Source organism: Phyllobates terribilis, unplaced genomic scaffold, assembly GCF_046119375.1.
Source record: "Phyllobates terribilis strain yellow unplaced genomic scaffold, ASM4611937v1 Scaffold_13__5_contigs__length_258822181, whole genome shotgun sequence".
Classification (NCBI taxonomy): Eukaryota; Metazoa; Chordata; class Amphibia; order Anura; family Dendrobatidae; genus Phyllobates; species Phyllobates terribilis.
This window is the reverse complement of record NW_027362773.1, coordinates 5,163,205-5,187,133: the sequence shown is the minus strand read 5'-3', so window position 1 is coordinate 5,187,133 and position 23,929 is coordinate 5,163,205. Positions and strand designations below refer to the sequence as shown.

At 41.4% G+C, this 23,929-nt stretch overlaps 1 protein-coding gene across 1 annotated transcript in view; it reads left to right on the top strand.

Moving 5' to 3' along the window:
• SYT9 (synaptotagmin 9) overlaps positions 1-22,374 on the top strand; it is a 743,011-nt gene extending 720,637 nt beyond the window's left edge. Inside the window, exon 7 of the mRNA XM_073659413.1 lies at positions 21,845-22,374. Within this exon, the coding sequence (XP_073515514.1) occupies positions 21,845-21,913 (69 nt within the window). The 3' untranslated portion in view covers positions 21,914-22,374. The remainder of the gene's footprint in view (positions 1-21,844) is intronic.
• The last annotated feature ends 1,555 nt before the right edge of the window (positions 22,375-23,929 follow it).

The following is a 23,929-nucleotide window of genomic DNA, read 5'->3' as shown; positions in this document are numbered from 1 at the left end:
GACTACTGAGGCCATTGAAGCATTTAAGTATCTCAAAGAGAGGTTCAGTTCTGCCCCTATCCTTATGCAGCCTGATGAGACCAAGCCTTTTTTGGTCGAGGTCGATGCTTCATCGGTGGGGGTCGGAGCAGTTTTGTCTCAGGAGAACAGGGATGGAGTACATCCTTGTGCCTTCTTTTCGAAAAAAAATTCGGAAACCAAACTGAATTATGATGTTGGAAATCGGGAGTTGCTGGCTATTAAACTCGCGTTTGAACATTGGCGTCATTTTTAGGAAGGCGCTAGATTTCCTATTCAGGTTTTCACAGATCATAAGAATTTGATCTATCCGGATGTTGCCAAGTGCTTGAATGCCTGTGAAGCTAGGTGGGCACTTTTTTTCCCGGTTTCATTTTTCTGTTACCTATATCCCTGGTACTACGAATGTTAAAGCCGATGCTTTATCTCACAGCTTCTCTCCTATGGTCGGTGCCGAGGAGGAGAGCATTTTACAGAAAGGAGTTGTGGTGGCGGCATTGGACTCCATTTTGGAGAATGGGATTCTGAAAGCTCAAGATGATGCTCCACCCAACACTCCCCATGAGAGGTTGTTCGTGTCTAGAACCTTTAGGAGAGATTTGTTTGTGGAGTGTCATGAGTCTCGTTGGGCAGGTCATCCAGGAATTTCTGAGACTAAGAGACTTATCAGTCGCAGTTTTTGGTGGCCTGGATGGCAGAAAGAAGTCATCAAGTGGGTGCGTCAATGTACTGTGTGTGCTAGGTCAAATTCTTCACATACTCCTGCTGCGGGGTTGCTTTGCCCTCTGGAGGTTCCTAGTGCGCCTTGGACGCATCTCACAATGGATTTTATTACTGATCTGCCTGTGTCCGAAGGTTTTACTGTCATATGGGTGGTCGTGGACCGTTTTAGTAAGATGTGTCATTTGGTTCCATTCATTAAGTTGCTCTGCGCCAAGACACTCGCTAAGGCGTTTGTTAAGGAGATTGTCAAGCTTCATTGCCTTCCCACAGATATTGTTTCTGATAGAGGACCTCAGTTTGTGGCTCGCTTTTGGCATGCTTTTTGTGACAGGTTGGGAGACCATTTGTCATTTTTGTCTGGGTATCATCCTGAGTCTAATGGATAGACTGAAAGAAAGAACCAGGATGTAGAACAGTTTTTGCGTTGTTTTGTGGCAGACAATCAAGAGGTGTGGTCTGAGTTTCTGCCTCTCGCAGAATTAGCTCTTAACAATCATACATCCTCCTCAGCTGGGTGTTCTCCTTTTTTTTGTTGTGCTGGGAGACATCCGTCTTTTGGTTCATTCTCCAAATTGGGGTCGGAAGTCCCGGAGGAGGAGAATTTTTCCGGTGATTTGGAGAGAGGTTGGACTAATGTATGTTGCAACCTTCAAGACACTAACAAGAAGTCCAAGAAGTATTTTGACAGGAAACGTAAGGAGGTTTTGTTTACTGTGGGTGACATGGTTTACTTGTCCTCAAGGAACTTGCGGTTGAGGATTCCCTCTAAAAAACTGGGTCCTGGAGGCGTGGCCTGCAGCCTAATGTAAGAGACACAAGATTTGTATTCTCCTGTGCTGTATACCAAGCAACTGGGGACATTGCCTTTTTGAAGGTAAAAGTACCCTATCAAAGCTACTTGACTGATCTAGTAAACCTCAGGGATCATTTTGATCCACTTCTGAACTATCTTGGAGAGATATTCATAACAAAACAGCTCCTCTGAAGCTCAAGCCTGCTGCGGGACAAGACCCACAGACGCCATTACTGGCTGCAACATCTCCCTGTCTCCCTCTCTTCTCCTAACAAGAGAGGCAGAAAAGAACTTCTTACAAGCACAGGACTCCCAAGCTTATCCAGGTGAGCCCACTGTACATTTTCCAGTTTCCAACTGGTAACACTAGTGCCTGCATCAATAAATCATTGTGACAAAGCACAGCAGGAGATCAGACTGAAGTGGAGGATCAGTGCCATCTGTTGTTTATCTTCCCCTTATGGGAGCATACCTTGCTGACCTTAAGGAGAATTTCTGTCATCTCCTTCTGATATATTCCTTGTCGTGCTCCTACATCACTGGGTTCTTTCCCCCCTCCCCACTCCAGCCAGGGACATGGTCAGTTGTGCCTGCATAAATGGGAGCACCTTTGAGCTGTCCCCCGGAAATGGGGTGAGTGTGTATATGCAGCTAACTGAGCCCTGGTCCACACTCCATCCTTACCTGGGAGTGGAATATCACACCTCTGGTTGAGGTGCAATACCCCTGTAGCAACCGAGCCCTCGGGGCGCTACACAGGCATACTGGAAACTAAGTTTTCAATTGATAATCCACCTTAATTCATGAACAAAAACTACCCAAATATTTTTTTATCTTCTAATAAAAAGAAAAGGGCAGGGGTAGCTATCATTGTCAAAGACACTGTTAAATTTGAAAAAATCACCTTAATTAAAGATGAAGATGGCCGCTTTCTAATTCTCATCTGCAAAATAAATGATACATGCTACACCCTATTCAACGTGTATGCCCCTAACAAGGGACAAATTACTTTCCTAAAAAGACTAATCAAAATTATACATGAATCACAAAAAGGACAGTTACTTATATTCGGAGACTTTAATGCAGTACCTAACCCTTCATTGGATTCTTCCAACAAATCTAGAAATTTAAACACTTCACTCGATGCCTGGTTAAATAGAGAGGAACTTTTTGACGCCTTTCGCTGCATTAATTCTTCCTCAATTGAGTACACCCACTATTCTGATACCCATAAATCATTTGCCTGAATTGACCTACTCTTAACTGATATCTGTACACTTCAAAACATTAAATCTGTTAATATCCTTTCCAGGTCGTGGTCTGACCACTCGCCGATCATTTTCGAAGTCACCCATGGCCCCACCCACTCTGTAAAAAAGCTCTGGCGAGCAAACTCTTACCTATTCCACCACCCACAATATAGAGAAGCAATACAAAATTCTATAAATCTTTATTTTCAGGAGAACGATTTAGAAAACATCGCAATTTCAACCCTCTGGGCCGCTCATAAAGCGGTAATAAGAGGCCACCTAATTCAACTCAACTCTAGAATAAAACGCGACAACATTAAAAATTATGAAAACATTGTTAAAAAAGTCAAAAACTTAGAGATCCAACTAGAAATGTCCCCTAATGATAAAACTCACACAGAAATCCTTCAACTGCAAGTTCAACTAAAGAATCTGCTAACATTTGAATATGACAAATACATCCGTACTATCAAAAGCAATTTCCACAACTGCATAGACAAACCATCTAAACTCTTAGCCAACAATATTAAGATTCATAGACACAAAACTAGAATCCTCAAAATCAAAGATGAACAAAACTCAATACATAAAAACCCAAGACATCTCGAATGTTTTTGCCAGTTTCTATAGAAAGCTTTATAATCTGAAAGAAGACCCAACAGAAATCTCTCCCTCAAAGTCTGACATAGACAAATTCCTAGACTCTATCCAACTCCCCTCTTTTTCAAACGAAGACTTGAACTTTCTCAATTCTCCCTTTACTGAAACAGAAATTTTGGCGACAATAAATTCATTAGCAAAATGCAAATCTCCCGGCCCAGACGGCCTACAGAACGAATATTACCTAAACTTTAAAAACTCTCTTGCTCCCTTCCTTACTAAACTTATCAACTCCTCCACTACATGCCAAGACGCCTTCCCAGCAGAAATGTAGGAGGCAATAATCACGGTGATATCCAAAAACAAGGGTGACACCGAGAATGTCAGCAACTACCGCCCTATCTCACTTCTAAATACAGACCTAAAAATCATAGCCAAAACTATTACCTCAAAACTTAAAAAAATTTGCCCTAGGCTTCTTCAAAAAGATCAAGTGGGATTTATCCCTGGAAGGGGAACATCTGATGCTACTAGACGTGCCATTAATCTGCTATCCTATATTGAAAAAACTAAAACTCCCGCCCTGGTGGTCGCTGTTGATGCAGAAAAAGCGTTCGACAGAGTCCACTGGGGCTTCCTCTTTCAAACTCTAAAAAAATTTGGATTTGAGGGAAACATCTTAAATGCTATCACATCGCTCTATTCTTGCCCCTCAGCAAAAATTCTGACCAACAATGTTCTGTCAGATGGAATTGCACTTACCAATGGCACGAGGCAAGGTTGTCGCCTTTCTCCCACCTTTTTCAATCTCTATATAGAACCTCTGGCTGAGAAAATTCGAGCAAATTCCCTAATAAGTGGTATCCAGATACATCAGAGACAATACAAAATTTCATTGTTCGCAGATGATATTCTTATAACTCTTTCAAACCCACTTAACTTAATTAGAAATCTACTGGACACAATTAAACACTTCTCCAAAATTTCATATTGCAAAATAAATTTGACTAAAACCCAAGTCCTCCACCTAAACCTTGATCCACAAATCTTGGAAACTCTTAAAATGGAGTTTGAACTGTCCTGGGAAAATAATAATATCAGCTATCTTGGAATAAAATTCACCAAACCATTAACATCAATCATAGACACAAATTTAAATGATATTTACAAAACCATACAGATCGACATTATGCATATAGCTAAACTAGAAGTCTCCTGGCTTGGCAAAATTAATGCCTACAAAATGAGCCTTTTACCAAAACTCCTATACATCTGTAGATCTATCCCTTTATTAATCCCGAAGAAGTGGCTATAAAAATTTCATACACCGCTGGTCACCTTTACCTGGGCTAAAAAGAAACCTAGGGTAGCTAAGTCTGTCCTAGAAAAGAACAAAAAAAGAGGTGGACTCGCCTTACCCAGCTTAACTGCCTACTACCACGCCACCTTAGTCAAACTTAGCCAGAATTGGTGGGCAGAAAAAGAAAAGCCGACCTGGATAGCCCTAGAAGAACCTTTGAAACCCAGTGGCAGACTTAGCCTAATCACTCTCTCCCACTTATGTGACAAAACTAAGAGACTTCCAGAAGAAATCACAGTTAAATCTGCAATTCTCTCTTGGAGATTACTACTAAAACTATCTCACAAAAGCTACCCCACGGTTTCTCCAACATGGATAGTTGTAGATATTCTTGAACTGTTATCCTCAAGAATCAAACTAGATTCATGGAAGAAGTTAGGCATTACATTTATCTCAGATATAATGGATGACAAGAAACAACTCATACCTTTTCAATCTCTTAGAGATAAATGCAAACTCAACATTCTAGAAGAAAAGACATGGAAGAAGATTCAAAACATCCTCAACTCTCACAACCTAAACTTTTTTCTCCCTCAAAATCTAGCTCAGATGTTCAAATAACCACTTTTCTGGAAAACTGGTCACATATATCAGAACTTCAACCAAGACACTCACTTTCCACATACAACAAATATAGAAGCATGGAAAAAAAGAATTAAGTATAGAAATTACGACCGATCTTCTGCACAAAGTCCTCGAATCTATCTATACTGACATTCCCTGCTCATCCCTTGTAGAAACCCACTACAAGATCTACACACGCTGGTATTTTACTCCGCTTAAACTTCATAAAATTCAGAACACTAACTTCCCCCTTTGCTGGAGGAATTGTAATGCTACTGGCAAACTGATTCACATCTTTTGGAGCTGTACAGCTCTCAAATCATACTGGTCTGGAATGGAATCCTTGATTAACAACATCACAGGTTTAAACATACATATTTCACCAGAACTGGTGCTCCTCCTTTTGGGCCTTGAAACCCTCCCATGCAGATACAGACCTATCATCACTCATATACTCCTTACAGCCAAAAGCAATATTGCCGCCCTTTGGAAAGACCCTCTTCCCCCAACTGTGGAAAAAACTACAGAAAAATTTGCATGCCACAATACGTATGAATATACATACGCCCTTAGAAACAAATTTTAAAAAAATACTTCAGAAAATGGGAGGATTGGAACTCTATTATGATTCAAAAACATTCACCGTAGAGACCTTAGCGTTGTTTAAGACTATATTAGTCTTCTCAATCTAACTCGACTCATCATCCTCATTCATCTAATTGTATCTAACTTACAGGATAGTCATAGCGGGCATATAGTGTCTTAATATCACCATCCGATTTTCCCTTCCCCTTTGTTTTCCTGAAACATTTCTGTGTACTTCCAAATATGTAAAATATTTAATTTATCTCATTATTCTTTGAGCACCACTGAAATAGACGTACTATCTAAAGGGCTCTCTTTCTGTCCCACCAACACGGTTGATCATTTAAACATATTCCTTGACCTTCATACATTTATCAGACAATTAACTCTGAGAAGACACTTTTCCATAAACAAAAATAAACCACCTCCACAGGATGCTTCACCTACAGATTTTCACGTTGATGTCCAGCCCAAGTCTAATTTTTATCCACTTGAAAGTCAAGGCCATTTTGTAAATACATTTTTGGAGTTGGTACTTGATGAATTTAAAAACATCAAAAGTAACACACATGGACATTCCAAGAACAATCTCACAAAGCAAGAAAAAATGGCTATACAATCTCTTAAGAATAACCCCAACATTGTCATACGGTCTGCCGACAAGGGGGGTGGTATAGTAGTACAGGATCAAGATGACTATATTAAAGAAGCTTTTAATATTTTATCTAGCCCAAAGCACTATGAAATCATACATAATGATCCATTTCCACCCATATACAGTGCCTACAAGTAGTATTCAACCCCCTGCAGATTTAGCTGGTTTGATAAGATGCAAATAAGTTAGAGCCTTCAAACTGCAAACGAGAGTAGGTTTTATGAACAGAAGCATAAATCTTACAAACCAAAAAGTTATGTTGCTCAGTTGAATTTTATTAAATTTTAAACATAAAAGTATGGGTCAATTATTATTCAACCCCTATGTTTAATATTTTGTGGAATAACCCTTGTTTGCAATTACAGCTAATAATCGTCTTTTATAAGACCTGATCAGGCCGGCACAGGTCTGTGGAGTTATCTTGGCCCACTCCTCCATGCAGATCTTCTCCAAGTTTTCTAGGTTCTTTGGGTGTCTCATGTGGACTTTATTCTTGAGCTCCTTCCACAAGTTTTCAATTGGGTTAAGGTCAGGAGACTGACTAGGCCACTCCAACACCTTGACTTTTTCCCTCTTGAACCAGGCCTTGGTTTTCTTGACTGTGTGCTTTGGGTCGTTGTCTTGTTGGAAGATGAAATTACGACCCATCTTAAGATCCTTGATGGAGGAGCGGAGGTTCTTGGCCAAAATCTCCAGGTAGGCCGTGCTATCCATCTTCCCATGGATGCGGACCAGATGGCCAGGCCCCTTGGCAGAGAAACAGCCCCACAGCATGATGCTGCCACCACCATGCTTGACTGTAGGGATGGTATTCTTGGGGTCGTATGCAGTGCCATCCAGTCTCCAAACGTCACGTGTGTGGTTGGCACCAAAGATCTCGATCTTGGTCTCATCAGACCATAGAACCTTGAACCAGTCTGTCTCAGAGTCCTCCAAGTGATCATGAGCAAACTGTAGACGAGCCTTGACATGACGCTTTGAAAGTAAAGGTACCTTACGGGCTCGTCTGGAACGGAGTCCATTGCGGTGGAGTACGCTACTTATGGTATTGACTGAAACCAATGTCCCCACTGCCATGAGATCTTCCCGGAGTTGCTTCCTTGTTGTCCTTGGGTTAGCCTTGACTCTTCGGACAAGCCTGGCCTCGGCAAGGGAGGACACTTTCAAAGGCTGTCCTGGCCGTGGAAGGCTAACAGTAGTTCCATAAGCCTTCCACTTACGGATGATGCTCCCAACAGTGGAGACAGGTAGGCCCAACTCCTTGGAAAGGGTTTTGTACCCCTTGCCAGCCTTGTGACCCTCCACGATCTTGTCTCTGATGGCCTTGGAATGCTCCTTTGTCTTTCCCATGTTGACCATGTCTGAGTGCTGTTCACAAGTTTGGGGAGGGTCTTAAATAGTCAGAAAAGGCTGGCAAAAGAGATCTTTAATCCACACATGTGAAGCTCATTCTTGGTGCCTGAACTACTTCTTAATACTTTAGGGGGACCAAACAGAATTCTTGAGGTTTGAGGGGTTGAATAATAAATGACACTCTGAATTAACTTTTAACGTTTTAAAAAAAAAAAAAAAAAAAAAAAAAAAAATTTGCTGCAGTGCATTTCCCACTTCCAGGCTGATCTACAGTACAAATGTCACAATGCCAAGTTAATTCCGCATGTGTCAACCAGCTAAATCTGCAGGGGGTTGAATACTACTTGTAGGCACTGTATGCCAATTATTCCCAACTCATCTCTAAAGCTTTTGAACGGGGTGTTTTAAATAAGAAATAAAAAAAGTTCTTGACTACTAATGATCCAAACATACCATTCATGTATCACCTCCCAAAGATACATAAATCTCTTGAGAACCCTCCAGGGCGACCAATCATATCTGGGATAGGATAACTTACAAGTAATTTATCCTATTATCTTGACACTATTCTCCAAACTCATGTCAAAAGCCTATCCAGTCATTTGTATGACTCTGGTCATCTGATTAGGATTTTACAGGGCATAACTTGGGAAGATTCATATTTATTTATTACACTTGATGTCACCTCATTATACACTAATATCAGACACAACATTGGTTTACATTGCATTAATCTATTTTTGTTGAAAGATGCAAGGTTAAGTAAAGCACACAAAGCTTTTATTCTGGATGGTTTGTATTTTATTTTACAAAATATTTTTTTAAGTTCCAAAATAATGTGGCACAGCTATGGGGACAAGGGTAGCCCTAAGCTATGCAAACTTATTTATGGGCGTTTTTGAAGAAAAATGTATTTATAATTCCAGATACAATGCCAACATTGTCCTGTACAAGAGGTTTATAGATGATCTTTTTTTATTTGGAAAGGGGATCCACAAACAGTTTCATGCTTTTTATCTTATCTTAATTCTAATGATTGGGGGATTACTTTTACTCCTACATTAGGGAAAGATTTTATTAACTTTTTAGATATCACCATCTCTCATCAGGGACAACATGTAATTACTAAAACTTTTTTTAAAGATGAGGATGCCAATAGTTATATCCATTTTTCCAGCAGTCACTATAAAAAGTGGCTTGAAAATGTCCCTTTTAACCAGTTTCAACGGATAAAACGTAACTGCAGTAATGAGGTTGATTTTGAATCACAAGCCAATATCCTGCATGAGCGTTTTCATAGTCAAAGTTACCCCAAAGGGCTTATCAAGCGCACTTATCAGAAAACTAGGAACTTATAACAAAAACAGTGCATCCAGCCCAAAACTGTCCCACAGGCTAGTGCAGGTGATGATTTTAATTGTAATTTTATCTCAACTTTTAATTCAGCACATGAGTCCATTCGAAACTCACTGCACAAACATTGGCACATTCTTCTAAAACATCTGATTCTGTGTTCTCTCATTCCTAAACAGCCTAAGGTTACCTTCAGGCGAGCCCCTATGCTGAGAAACATCCTAGTCTCCAGCCGCCTGAAACACACTACCCCCAGTGGTACATGCATCAATAAACGTTCACAAAGAAATGGGAGTTTCAAATGCTTTTCGAGACAATGCCTTTGTTGCAACAGCATTAAACATAATACCCAAACTTTGAAAGCTAACCATACAGGTGAAGTTTTTACTATCAAGTCAAATATGATCTGTCAATCTCGTTTTATTATATACCTCATAGAATGCCAATGTGGCCTGCAGTACGTGGGCAGGACCACCCAGACACTACACCGAAGGCTTAACTCTCATCGGTCCAATATTGTAAAAGGTTTTATGAAGCATGGTTTATCCCGGCATTGCGCATTGGTACACGGTAAGAATGCTACAGGCATCTCTATCACACCAATTGAATCCATTTCCCATTATCTCCCAAACCCTATGGAAACCTTGAAGAGAAAAGAAATATATTGGATATACAGAATCGGTACCCTTAAGCCCTATGGACTCAATGAAATTACTGAGATTTTTATTTACTTATTTATTTTATTCTATTTTTAGCTCTGCACAGTCGTTGCATAGGGTCTCAGATCCTTTTTTTATGTATTTTCTTAGGTACTTTTTCTGATTGCTATTTTAATATAATTTCTATTAATATCCCCATTTTTAATTCTATATCACAATGTGTTTTATCCTAAACAATCAATATACACATGATCTTGGATCCAATTTATCCATTCTTGAAAATTCATTTTTAATTTTTATTCTTTTTTTTTTTTTTTTAGTTATTCCCTCCTTGTATTTATGAAAATTATTATCCCCATTTCATTTTTCATCCCTCTTTTTTAACTCTCCTGCACTCCAAACCGCAGTCTTTACAACATTTTTGTCCTTTTTATTCATTTATAAGTATAGTTCCCTTTTCTGTATCACCTTCACCTCATCCACCTAGATGGCTCCTCTGCTAAATGTTGCCCTTCTGATGTCCATACACTGCCAAATCCCAGCTTCTAATCACATTTCTCCTACACTCCAATCGCTTCTCCTCAACAATTTTTCTTTTATTTATGTGGTGCCATTTATATGTGCATTTCCCCTCTTTCCTTTGTCACTTCCACAATTGCCTGGGTGGCTCCCCTGTTAAATATTCACTCACTGGCTTCTAATCACTGCCCCATCCTGGGTTCTTCTCCCACATTGTAATCATTTAACTGTTTACATTTTATCAGTATTAAGGATGGTCCCTCTTTTATTTTATTTTTTTTCCCCAACTTTAATTTATTAGAAATTGCAAGTTGAACATCCCTCCCCTTCCTAATTTTCCTATTGGTTTAAGTGTTCCTGTGGGTGTTCCCTATGTAACTGGCATCCATTTTGGGCCTTTAAAAACCCATCCATTCTCATGCTGTACACATTTGTTTTTTCTACTTGAAAAAGACGCCGGTACGGCGTTGAAACGCGTTGTTAATAAAAAACCTTTTTCATCATCATCATCTCTGAAGAATTGATTCACTTCAGCAGCGCAGCCCACCTACGTGTTTATCCAACTGGATCCAATATGTAAATAGTTATCTTTGTATACCTTGGCAACTTATGTTATGAACGAATCAACCAAGTTACCTGTCTATAAAATGCACCTATAAGATATAGCTTACGTATCTAAAGCTATGAATCATATCACCAACCGAATAATTTCAGGTTTACGATGGTATTCACCTTGTTTACTTGTGTACCTCTATTACACTATACAGTGGTGGCTAAAAGTATTGGCACCCCTGCAAATCTGTCAGATAATACTCAGTTTCTTCCTGAAAATGATTGCAATCACAAATTCTTTGGTATTATTCTCTTCATTTAATTTGCTTGCAAGGAAAAAACACAAAAGAGAATGAAGCAAAAATCAAATCATTGATCATTTCACACAAAACTCCAAAAATGGGCCAGACAAAAGTATTGGCACCCTCAGCCTAATACTTGGTTGCACAACCTTTAGCAAAAATAACTGCGAACAACCGCTTCCGGTAACCATCAATGAGTTTCTTACAATGCTCTGCTGGAATTGTAGACCATTCTTCTTTGGCAAACTGCTCCAGGTCCCTGATATTTGAAGGGTGCCTTCTCCAAACTGCCATTTTGAGATCTCTCCACAGGTGTTCTATGGGATTCAGGTCTGGACTCATTGCTGGCCACCTTAGAAGTCTCCAGTGCTTTCTCTCAAACCATTTTATAGTGCTTTTGGAAGTGTGTTTTGGCTCATTGTCCTGCTGGAAGACCCATGACCTCTGAGGGAGACCCAGCTTTCTCACACTGGGCCCTACATTATGCTGCAAAATTTGTTGGTAGTCTTCAGACTTCATAATGCCAAGCACACGGTCAAGCAGTCCAATGCCAGAGGCAGCAAAGCAACCCCAAAACATCAGGGAACCTCCGTCATGTTTGACTGTAGGGACCGTGCTCTTTTCTTTGAATGCCTCTTTTTTTTTCCTGTACACTCTATGTTGATGCTTTTTCCCAAAAAGCTCTACTTTTGTCTCATCAGACCAGAGAACATTCTTCCAAAACGTTTTAGGCTTTCTCAGGTAAGTTTTGGCAAACTCCAGCCTGCCTTTTTTATGTCTTGGGGTAAGAAGTGGGGTCTTCCTGGGTATCCTACCATACAGTCCCTTTTCATTCAGACGCAGACGGATAGTACGGGTTGACACTGTTGTACCCTCGGACTGCAGGGCAGCTTGAACTTGTTTGGATGTTAGTCGAGGTTCTTTATCCACCATCCACACAATCTTGCGTTGAAATCTATCATCAATTTTTCTTTTCCGTCCACATCTAGGGAGGTTAGCCACAGTGCCATGGGCTTTAAACTTCTTGATGACAATGCGCACGGAAGACACAGGAACATTCAGGTCTTTGGAGATGGAATGGTAGCCTTGAGATTGCTCATGCTTCCTCACAATTTGGTTTCTCAAGTCCTCAGACAGTTCTTTGGTCTTCTTTCTTTTCTCCATGCTCAATGTGGTACACACAAGGACACAGGACAGAGGTTGAGTCAACTTTAATCCATGCTAACTGGCTGCAAGTGTGATTTAGTTATTGCTAACACCTGTTAGGTGCCACAGGTAAGTTACAGGTGCTGTTAATTACACGAATTAGAGAAACAACACATGATTTTTCAAACAGTGCCAATACTTTTGTCCACCCCCTTTTTTAGGTTTGGTGTGGAATTATATCCAATTTGGCTTTAGGACAATTCTTTTCGTGCTTTTTCATTGAAGACAAATTAAATGAAGATAATAATACCAAAGAATTTGTGATTGCAATCATTTTCAGGAAGAAACTGAGTATTATCTGACAGAACTGCAGGGGTGCCAATACTTTTGGTCACCACTGTATATGTACTGTTTGTATGAAGTCTATATATTTTTTTTTCATTCTACTTGAAAATTTAATAAAAAAATATTTGAATATAAAAAACTGGGTCCTAAGTTTGTGGGTCCATTTACAGTGCTTCAGGTTGTTAACCTGTCTGCGGTTAGGTTGTATGTCTCTACTTCCTGGAAGATTAATCCTGTGTTTCATGTTTCCTTGTTGAAAAAGGCTGATGTATCTGATAGGGACGCCATTGTCACAGTTCCTCCTGTGGTGGAAGACGGCGAATATGAAATTTCTCGTATCTTGAATTCTAGATGGCATAGAGGGAGATTACAGTATCTCGTCTCCTGGAAGGGTTTCGGTCCCGAAGATAACTCCTGGGTAAGAGCGGATGATGTCTCTGCGCCTAGGCTTGTTAGAGTTTTCCACAAGAGGTTTCCGGATAGGCCTGGGCCTGGAGGATCCAGAGTATCCTCATAAAAGAGGGGGTACTGTTAGAACCCTCCAGTTTATTTTTTCCATCTTGTGTTTTGTGGTCACGTGACCATCTGCCTTTATATTCCAGCTCCGCCTTTTTGGCTGTGCTGGACTTTAGTGTTGTTTGACTGTTTTGCCAGCCAGGTGCTTCTGTGCCTATCTCTGTCAGTTCGCTTGGTCCTTCTGGGACCTCTAGTACCTTTTTTTCAGTTTATCTTTTTGTGTTCTGCAACAACTTTCTCTGTTCAGGAGGTGTCCCATTTTTGTTCCAGTCCTTAGTTCTTTTAGGGACCCCTCCCCTTTATGCTATAGGTCTTCGTTCAGACTAGCCGAGGACTAAGGCGGGTCTGTTCGCAAGGAACAGGCAGCCCGCTACATCGTAGGGATTCAGCTTAGTCTTACTGTAGGGATAACTTTCCCCTTTCTTTCTTTAGTCCTTGTTGCAGATCATAACAACACCAGTCTGTGAGCCGGAAGCTGCAAATGCTGCTGAAACATGGCAAGAGCGGCGGAAGCTGTAGGTGATTTTTTAAATGGGCACACAGGCGGTGTACTTTAACAAGCAGATCTGGCAGCTTCAGGTAGGATTTGAGGAATCGCTGAACCACGAGGTTAAGCACAAGGGCCAGGCATGGTACATGTGTGAGCTCAGCTTGTCTCAGAGCCTCCACCAGGTTCCAGCCATTGTCACACACGACCATACCTGGCTAAAGGTTCAGCGGTGTGAGCCACAGATCTGAGTGCTCTTTCAGAGCAGTCCACAACTCTTCAGCATTGTGCAGTTTGTCACCTAAGCATATTAGCTTCAACACAGCCTGTTGACGCTTGGCCGAGGCAGTGGTGCAGCGCTTCCAGCTTGTGACTGACGTGGTCATTTCGGAGATGGAGGCTGAAGAGGAGGAGGAGGATGAGGTGCAGGAGCTGTAGACTGTGGGGGCAACCCTGATTGACCTAAGGCCAGCAATCCTTGGCGTCGGGAGGACATCTTCCGTCCCAAGGTCTGACTGGGTCTTGGCTTCCACTCTGTTAACCCAGTGTGCCGTCAGCGAGATGTACCGTCCCTGCCCACAAGCTCTTCTCCACGTGTCCATGGTTAGGTGGACTTTACCGGTAACTGCGTTGTTGAGGGCATGGCTAATGTTTTGGGACATGTGCTTGTGTGGGACGGCACACCGGGAGAAATAGTGGCGGCTGGGGACCGAGTACTGAGGGACAGCCGCTGCTATCAGGTTTCGGAATGCTTCCGTCTCCACGAGCCTGAAAGGCAACATTTCAAGCGCAAGCAGTCGCGAAATGTGGGAATTTAGTAGTCTGGAATGTGGGGCGTTGGCTATGTATTTGCGCTTGCATTCCAATGACTGGGGTATGGACATCTGAACGCTGGGACAAGGATGTGGACGTGCTTCCTGATGCTGCTACTTGAGAGTGTGCAACGACAGGTGCAGGGCAGGAGGCATCTTCGCATGCACCATGCACAGGGGATTGGCTTGCATGCATGAAAGCGGAAGAAGCAATGGTGCCATCCGCAGACACTGTTCCTGGACCCTGGGGTTCGGCCCACAATGTCGGGTGCTTTGCTGCCATGTGCCTGATCATGCTGATGGTGGTCAGGCTGCTAGTTTTGCCACCCCTGCTGATGCTGGCCTGGCAGGTTGTGCAAATGGCCTTTTTGGGGTTATTGGCAGAGTCTTTAAAAAACAACCAGACTCGGGAAGACCTAACAGTTGTACTGGCAACTTCCTTTGTGTTGGTGTTATGGGGAACGGTTGCTTGCCTTCTGTCTGCGGCCAACACACTCTTTCTTCCTGCCTGTTGGGGTGCTCTGCCTCCCTCCCCCTGTGTGCTGCTGTCCTCACTTTGCATGTCCTCCTGCCAGTTTGGGCCAGTCACTATATCATCCACCACCTCTTCTTCCACTTCCGCACCCTGGTCCTCCTCCTAACTTTCTGGAAATTGTGTCTCATCATCGTCCACCTCTTTTGACACTTTCCCATCGTCGCCTTCGTGTGACCGTGGCTGTTCAAATATTTGGGCATCGCTACATACGATCTCCTCTTGCCCCGCTTCAAGTGGACCGGGCGAGAGGCCCGAATCTATGAATGGAAAAGTGAACAGCTCTTCGGAGTGTCCAAGTGTGGGATCAGTTGTCTCTGGGCACTCAACATGGTGGGAGGAAGGAGGTTCAGGGTGAAGAATATGCGGTCCAGACTCACGGCTACTGAGACTTGACCGTGTGGAAGATAGGGTGGTGGTGGTGGCTAAGTGACTGGAAGCATTATCTGCTATCCAACCAACAACCTTTTCACACTGCTCTGTGTTCAATAGTGGTGTTTTGCGATCCCCTATTAATTGGGACAGGAAGGTCGAGCGAGAGGATATGGGTGTTTGTTGTAGCACAATTTAAGCTTGCCCACGGCCTCGTCCTCTGCATGCACCATCACCATCACCATCACGTCCAGTTCCCCATCCCTTGCCACGTGCCTTGCCCATTTTAAATGAAGGACAATATCTTCCACTGTCACTACAAATGGCTGAATTTGGAGTGAACTTATATGTGATCCATGGGACGAACAAAACACAGTTTTAAATACCTGGTCTGTATGTAATTATTTTGAACAGCAAACTGGTGTCAAAAACTTCGCTGACACACTGAAACAAACTTTTAATGGAGGCCATAAATGGCAGTATTTTCTGAAAACGTATATGTGATCGGTGTGACGGAGAAAACACAGTTTTAAATGCCTAGCCTGTAGGTAACTATTTTGAACAGCAAACTGGTGTCAATAGCTTCACTGTCACACTGACACAAATTTTTAGTGGAGGCCAGAAATGGCAGTATTTTCTAATAACGTATATGTGATCTGTGTGACGGAGAAAACACAGTTTTAAATGCCTAGCCTGTAGGTAACTATTTTTAACAGCAAACCGGTGTCAATAACTTCACTGACACGCTGAATCAAATTTTTAATGGAGACCAGAAATGGCAGTATTTTTTGAAAACGTATATGTGATCGGTGTGACAGAGAAAACAATTTTAAATACCTGACCTGTAGGTAACTATTTTGAACAGCAAACTGGTGTCAAAAACTTCACTGACACACTGAAATAAATTTTTAATGGAGGCCAGAAATGGCAGTATTTTCTGAAAACGTATATGTGATCCGTGTGACAGAGAAAACACAGTTTTAAATACTTGGCCTGTAGGTAACTATTTTGAACAGCAAACCCGTGTCAATAGCTTCAATGACACACTGAAACAAATTTTTAATGGAGGCCAGAAATGGCAGTATTTTCTGAAAATGTATATGTGATTCGTGTGACGGAGAAAACACAGTTTTAAATACCTGGCCTCTAGGTAACTATTTTGAACAGCAAACCGGTGTCAATAGCTTCACTGACACACAAACAAATTTTAATGGAGGCCAAAAATGGCAGTATTTTCTGAAAACGTACAGTACAGACCAAAAGTTTGGACACACGTTCTCATTTAAAGATTTTTCTGTATTTTCATGACTATGAAAATTGTACATTCACACTGAAGGCATCAAAACTATGAATTAACACATGTGGAATTATATACTTAACAAAAAAGTGTGAAACAACTGAAAATATGTCTTATATTCTAGGTTCTTCAAAGTAGCCACCTTTTGCTTTAATGACTGCTTTGCACACTCTTGGCATTCTCTTGATGAGCTTCAAGTGGTAGTCACCGGAAATGGTCTTCACTTCACAGGTGTGCCCTGTCAGGTTTAATAAGTGGGATTTCTTGCCTTATAAATGGGGTTGGGACCATCAGTTATGTTGTGCAGAAGTCTGGTGGATACACAGCTGATAGTCCTACTGAATAGACTGTTAGAATTTGTATTATACTAAGTAAAGAAAAATGAGTGGCCATCATTACTTTAAGAAATGAAGGTCAGTCAGTCTGAAAAATTGGCCAAACTTTGAAAGTGTCCCAAAGTGCAGTTGCAAAAGCCATCAAGCGCTACAAAGAAACTGGCTCACATGAGGACCACCCCAGGAAAGGAAGACCAAGAGTCACCTCTGCTTCTGAGGATAACTTTATACGAGTCACCAGCCTCAGAAATCGCAGGTTACCAGCAGCTCAGATTAGAGATCAGGTCAATGCCACACAGAGTTCTAGCAGCAGACACATCTCTACAACAATTGTTAAGAGGAGGCTTTGTGCAGCAGGCCTTCGTGGTAAAATAGCTGCTAGGAAACCACTGCTAAGGACAGGCAACAAGCAGAAGCGACTTGTTTGGGCTAAAGAACACAAGGAATAGACATTAGACCAGTGGAAATCTGTGCTTTCGTCTGATGAGTCCAAATTTGAGATCTTTGGTTCCAACCACTGTGTCTTTATGCGACACAGAAAAGGTGAACGGATGGACTCTACATGCCTGGTTCCCACCGTGAAGCATGGAGGAGGAGGTGTGATGGTGTGGGGGTGCTTTGCTGGTGACACTGTTGGGGATTTATTCAAAATTGAAGGCATACTGAACCAGCATGGCTACCACAGCATCTAGCAGCCGCATGCTATTCCATCTGGTTTGCGTTTAGTTGGACCATCATTTATTTTTCAACAGGACAATGACCCAAAACACACCTGCAGGCTGCGTAAGGGCTATTTGACCAAGAAGGAGAGTGATGGGGTGCTGCGCCAGATGACCTGGCCTCCACAGTCACCAGACCTGAACCCAATCGAGATGGTTTGGAGTGAGATGGACCGCAGAGTGAAGGCAAAAGGGCCAACAAGTGCTAAGCATCTCTGGGAACTCCTTCAAGATTGTTGGAAGACCATTTCCGGTGACTACCTCTTGAAGCTCATCAAGAGAATGCCAAGAGTGTGCAAAGCAGTCATCAAAGCAAAAGGTGGCTACTTTGAAGAACCTAGAATATAAGACATATTTTCAGTTGTTTCACACTTTTTTGTTAAGCATATAATTCCACATGTGTTAATTCATAGTTTGGATGCCTTCAGTGTGAATATACAATTTTCAAAGTCATGAAAATACTGAAAAATCTTTAAATGAGAAGGTGTGTCCAAACTTTTGGTCTGTACTGTATATGTGATCCGTGTGACGGAGCAAGCACAGTTTTACATACCTGGCCTGGAGGTAACTATTTTGAACAGCAAACTGGTGTCAATAGCTTCACGGACACACTGAAACAAAATTTCAATGGAGGCCAGAAATGGCAATATTTTCAGCGCAATTATATGTGATCCGTGTGACGGACAAAACACAGTTTTAAATAGCTGGATTTTTAGGGCTGTAATACGGAAAGGACCTGGCTGTATTCTGCCGTGCCAACAAGCAAATGGCGCAGAAAAATGGTGTTCTCTGGATTGCTTTTTAAGCAAATAATGAGGATTAAGATCCAAAAAAAATTAGTCGTAGCCCCTGAGACCTGGGCCTATGTCTAGAAATATCTAACAGCAGCAGCAGCAGACAAAACTGGAATGGAGCCTCTTGTGCTATATGCACTGCAGTCTGCTATATACACTGCCTGCCTGCATACACTGCCTTCCTGATATATCTCTGCAGATGGATTAGTCCTCAGAAGGACTGTTTGTTGAGATGGATATGTGTCTCTAATGTAGTTTCGTACACCTACACTAACTATAAACAAGCAAATCTCTCCCTAGCTCACCAGGACCTCTCCATACACTGTCTGATTCCGGAGTGACTGTGACGAGCATGGCAACGCCAGGTCTGAAATAGACCTGATGACGCTGTGCATTCCAGCCAATCACTGTAATGCCACAACCAACATGGCTGCAGCATTACAGTGAGTGGCAGACAATCTCTGCAAGTTCACTGGTTCTGTAAAGAGCGCCAAACATGCAGGGAGGGGACATTAGCAAATAAAAAAAAGGGGTTCTGTGTGCTGCACTCAGAAGCTCTGCACTGAAGAGCTCTGAAGATAGCTGAATTTCAACCCCACAAAATCAAAAAGTGGCCTACAAGGGCTTTCTTGCTTGCTTTATCACATTAGCAAGTGCAAAAATAGATTTAAGGTATACTCCTGCATAGAGCACAGTACAACCGGCGCACAACACTATTCTATGACATGGGCCCTGCACTTTCTGTCAGAATCTGAGTAATTTCACAAGAAAAAAAATATGCTGTAAGGTCGATTAAAATTGAACAGGTACACAGCACAGGACTTATCTACACTATCTGACTTCCAAACAAGCACCCATCTATCTAGCTAATATCTCTCATTACACAGGACAGAGCACACTGAGCAGCATCTGTCTCCATCAGTGACATGGATAAAATGATGCTGAGGGAACATGGCCGGTTTTTATATAGAGAGGACATGTGATTTCAGCAGCCAATTGCAGAAGTCCTGGATAGTGTGGATGCTTCCTGCGCTCTGATTGGCTAGCCGCGCTTTCCTGACTTAAAGTTACCACCTATTGGAAAGAGAAAAAATTACAAGTGCGCCGCTGATCTGACCTGTTCTGTGCTATACCCCGCCCCCCCACTCACCTACCACGTTCCCCCGCTCATCATAGACAAGCACTATACTAGCAAAACAGTTAAAAACACTGTAGTTGCCCCGCAATCATGTTCCCGTATTTATTCACCGAACGTTGCCGATTTTTTCCGATTTTAAAAAATTTTGCTTTCATTTCCAAATCATGAATCTGAGTGTGCCATTTTTGTGTACAATTTAAGTTGTAAGATCGGATTTCGAACAAATTCGCTCATCACTAATTATTTCCGCAGTAATATAGGATCACGTCTGATGAACACGATTTTAGGCAGTGACCTGGGAGTCAGACGCTTCCAGGGGTCTTCCCCATGCTGTTCCCATGTCTTTTCAGCACTGTATGCATGTGTCACACAGCACATGGACAGATAAGGTTGTAAAATGTTAAAATGACATTTCCCGGTGAATGCATTTGTCTTGGTTGAAAGCAATACAAAAGTGCAAAAACGCATCAAAAACATTATATGTCAAAACAGCCCAAGGTGTGGAGGAGCATTTTTGTTTTTGTATATTTATTTTGCCTTATATACAAGTCATTACCCTGGTAAGGATGTTCCTTAACATTTTTCCTAGGAAAATCCATTTTGGTTTCGCTTTTGTATGTTTTATTGTGAGTCCGTAAAAGTGGCATAATACTCTATACAACATTGTTGACAGCAGTGACCTGGGAGTCAGAGATGTTTGCAGGGGTTTTTCCCATGTCATTTGAGCACTGTTCCCTTCGATTTGGGCAATTCTTAGGGTCTCTGCAGACCGCCAGGGGGTGCCCGGAAAAAGTGCTCGAGTTTCCCATAGACTTACATTGGGCTATTTCAATTTGCTCGACTCGACCAATGAGTACCATAGCATTTTAATGTTCACTCATTACTAACCATGATGAACACCCACATAATATTTTTAAGGGTGTTTATGATGCCCTTAGGAAATGTTTGTTATAAAGTATGTTCATGCATACTGCCCAGGGGTAAATGTTTTTCAGCCCATGCACTTGGGCATGGGCATTACAAGTATAGGAGACTCGCTTCTTTATAATGGGAACATTTTTTTCATGAGGCCCTCCTCTACGTCTCTTCCAAGGGGCATTGGAGTGTGTACAAATTTTTGGCAGACCTTGCAATCACTGCATATGCAAGAACAGTATAGGAGACCTGCTCCTTTATAATGAGAACATTATTTTTATGAGGCCCTCCCCTACATCTCTTCCAAGGGGCATTGGAGTGCATCCAAAATTTGGGCAGCTGTTGAAGTAACTGCATACGCAATAACTGTATAGCAGAACTGCTCCTTTATAATGGGAACATGTTGTTACGGAGGACCTCCTCTGTGTCTTCAAATTGGTATTGGGGTTTTCCAAAATTTAGCCAGCCATTGCAGTCACTGCATACGCAATAATTGTATAGCAGAACCGCTCCTTTATAATGAGAAAATGTTGTTATGGAGGCCCACCTCTCTTTGTCTTCAAATTGGTATTGCGATATTTCCAAAATTTAGGCTGCCATTATAGTCACTGCATACACAATAACTGTATAGCAGAACCACTGCTTTATAATGGGAACATGTTGTTACGGAGGCCCTCTTCTGTGTCTTTAAATTGGTATTGGGGTTTTTCCAAAATTTAGGCAGCCATTGTAGTCACTGTATATGCAATAACTGTATAGCAGAACCGCTCCTTTATAATGTTCATTTATGAATACAGATTGTACCAGTGAAATGAGACTTTTGAGAATGAATGATCAGCACTAGGGGAGAAAGAACAGATTTGTCTGATAAGAAATATAAAAAAAAAATCTTATTGTTATGAACACTATTGATTTATGAAATAAATGAATTAAAATGATGGTTACTGTTTAAATATTTCATACTTTTCATTTTTTCATCTGTTGATTTTTTTATTAAACACTCTCATTAAGACCAATGTCTTTAAACAAATTTCCCTTTCCAAGACTTTGATAAACATTATATGTGTAATGTGAAGATATTTTGATGTCACATCTAATTTGTTTTTATTAAATTAACAATGTTATTCTATATCTACTTCTTATCACCTAGTGGTCTACTGAAAATGCAGTAACCTGCAATGGATCATGCAATTCTCTGAAGGGTCCTCCATCTCCATGAACACAGTTAAATGTGACACACAATGGTCAAGTGCTGGCTTCAAAGAATACCACATCTTTTTTTAAGTCAAAATAAAGAATTTGGGGACTAGAAGATATAAGAAGACCAATAGTAGCAATTTTGGCACCAAGAAAATTGTTGTTATTTGTTATTTCAGTATTGTTATTCCTACACATTTTTTCCTTACCTCTTACTAATGTTATTACTAGATTTGAAATGTTTCTTAAATGGCATGCTGCTTAGTATAACCTCCATAGTCTTCTCACATTATATGAAAATATGTATTGTGCTCTTTTTCTAATGACATTGGATCATCCACATGATGATTATTCTATTTCCTTGTATTTGTTCCTTAAATTTGTAGGTTATCTTCAATTTCATCATTGCTTTTATATTAGAAAAATTGGCATCCTTCTTGACTGGTGTTTTTGTAGTATCAGATTAGATTATATACTTAAAAAGATGTGGACATGCACAGTGTAGAAGGAACCTACTGCATCCAATTTTTTTTTCCAGACAGGGATATCATTATTTTTTCATTCACTTGCCCAAATATTTTTGCTAATGTTAAAACAGTAAATGCTTCTACTTCTGCTTCAGTAAATACTAAAGCTTATGTGCAGCAGATCACCAACTGACTTTAACAACTCATAGTGAAAGACCCCACGCTCATGGCTGTATTGCAGTTCTATTTCGTACTGGCATAATAAAACTCCTACATTGGTACTTAAGGTCTCTACTATCTTTGAAGCATACAAAGAATTTTTGGCATGACTTCAACAGAAAATAATTATGGCATGCTCCCAAAAATGTGTTTTGAATTGAAATATGGAAGATTGTAGCAAGGAATTTATCCATATATACAGAATATTGGTATATAACACTGGCTTACAGGCTTCATTGACATGGCAAGTGTATTGTCCAATATGTTGGCAGGGTAAAGATTTCCAAATATAGCAGCTTTCATAGCTATTTTGTTTTATGCATTAGGTAGAATATATCTTGGATAATTTCTGTACAATGCACACAGGACATAGAGTCTGGTACAAGTGTGCCCACTCTCCCTTTATTAGACTGAAGCAAGATTTTTACATAACTTAAAACATGCTTACTCATTATTATTATTATTATTATTTATTATTATTATAGCGCTATGAATTCCATGGTGCTTTACTTGTTTAAAAGGGGTATACATAGCAAAGAACAAGCACAATAATTTGAACTAAAATGAGTCAGTGACTGATACATGAGGAGAGAGGACCCTGTCCCAAGGGCTCACAATCTGCAAGGGATGGGCTCACAATCTGCAAGGGATGGGTGAGGATACAGTAGGTGAGGGTACAGCTGGTCATGCAGCGGTGTGGTGGAGCCAGGGTTAATGCAGGCTGTAGGCTTATTGGAAGAGGTGGGTCTTCAGGTTCCTCTTGAAGGTTTCCACGGTTCGCGAGAGTCTGATATGTTGGGGTAAAGAGTTCCAGAGTAGGGGAGATGCACGGTAGAAATCATGAATGTGATTGTGGGAAGAGGAGCTAAGAAGGGAGTAGAGAAGGAGATCTTGTGAGGATCGGAGGTTGCGTGCAGGAAATTACCGGGAGACTAGGTCACAAATATATGGAGGATGGTTAGGGTTTTGAACTGGAGTCTCTGGGCAATGGGGAGCCAGTGAAGGGATTGACAGAGAAGAGAGGCCGGGGAATAGCGGGGGGACAGGTGGATTAGTCGGGCAGCAGAGTTTAGGATAGATTGCAGGGGTGCGAGAGTGTTAGAAGGGAGGCCACAGAGCAGGAGGTTGCAGTAGTCGAGGCGACAGATGATGAGGGTGTGCACTAGTGTTTTTGCAGATTCATGGTTGAGGAATGTGTGGATCCGGGAAATATTTTTTAGTTGGATTCAACAGGAAGTGGAAAGGGCTTGGATATGAGGTTTAAAGGAGAGATCAGAGTCAAGGGTTACCCCGAGGCAGCGAGCTTGCGGGACTAGGGAGAGTGGACAGCCATTGACTTTGATAGATAGGTC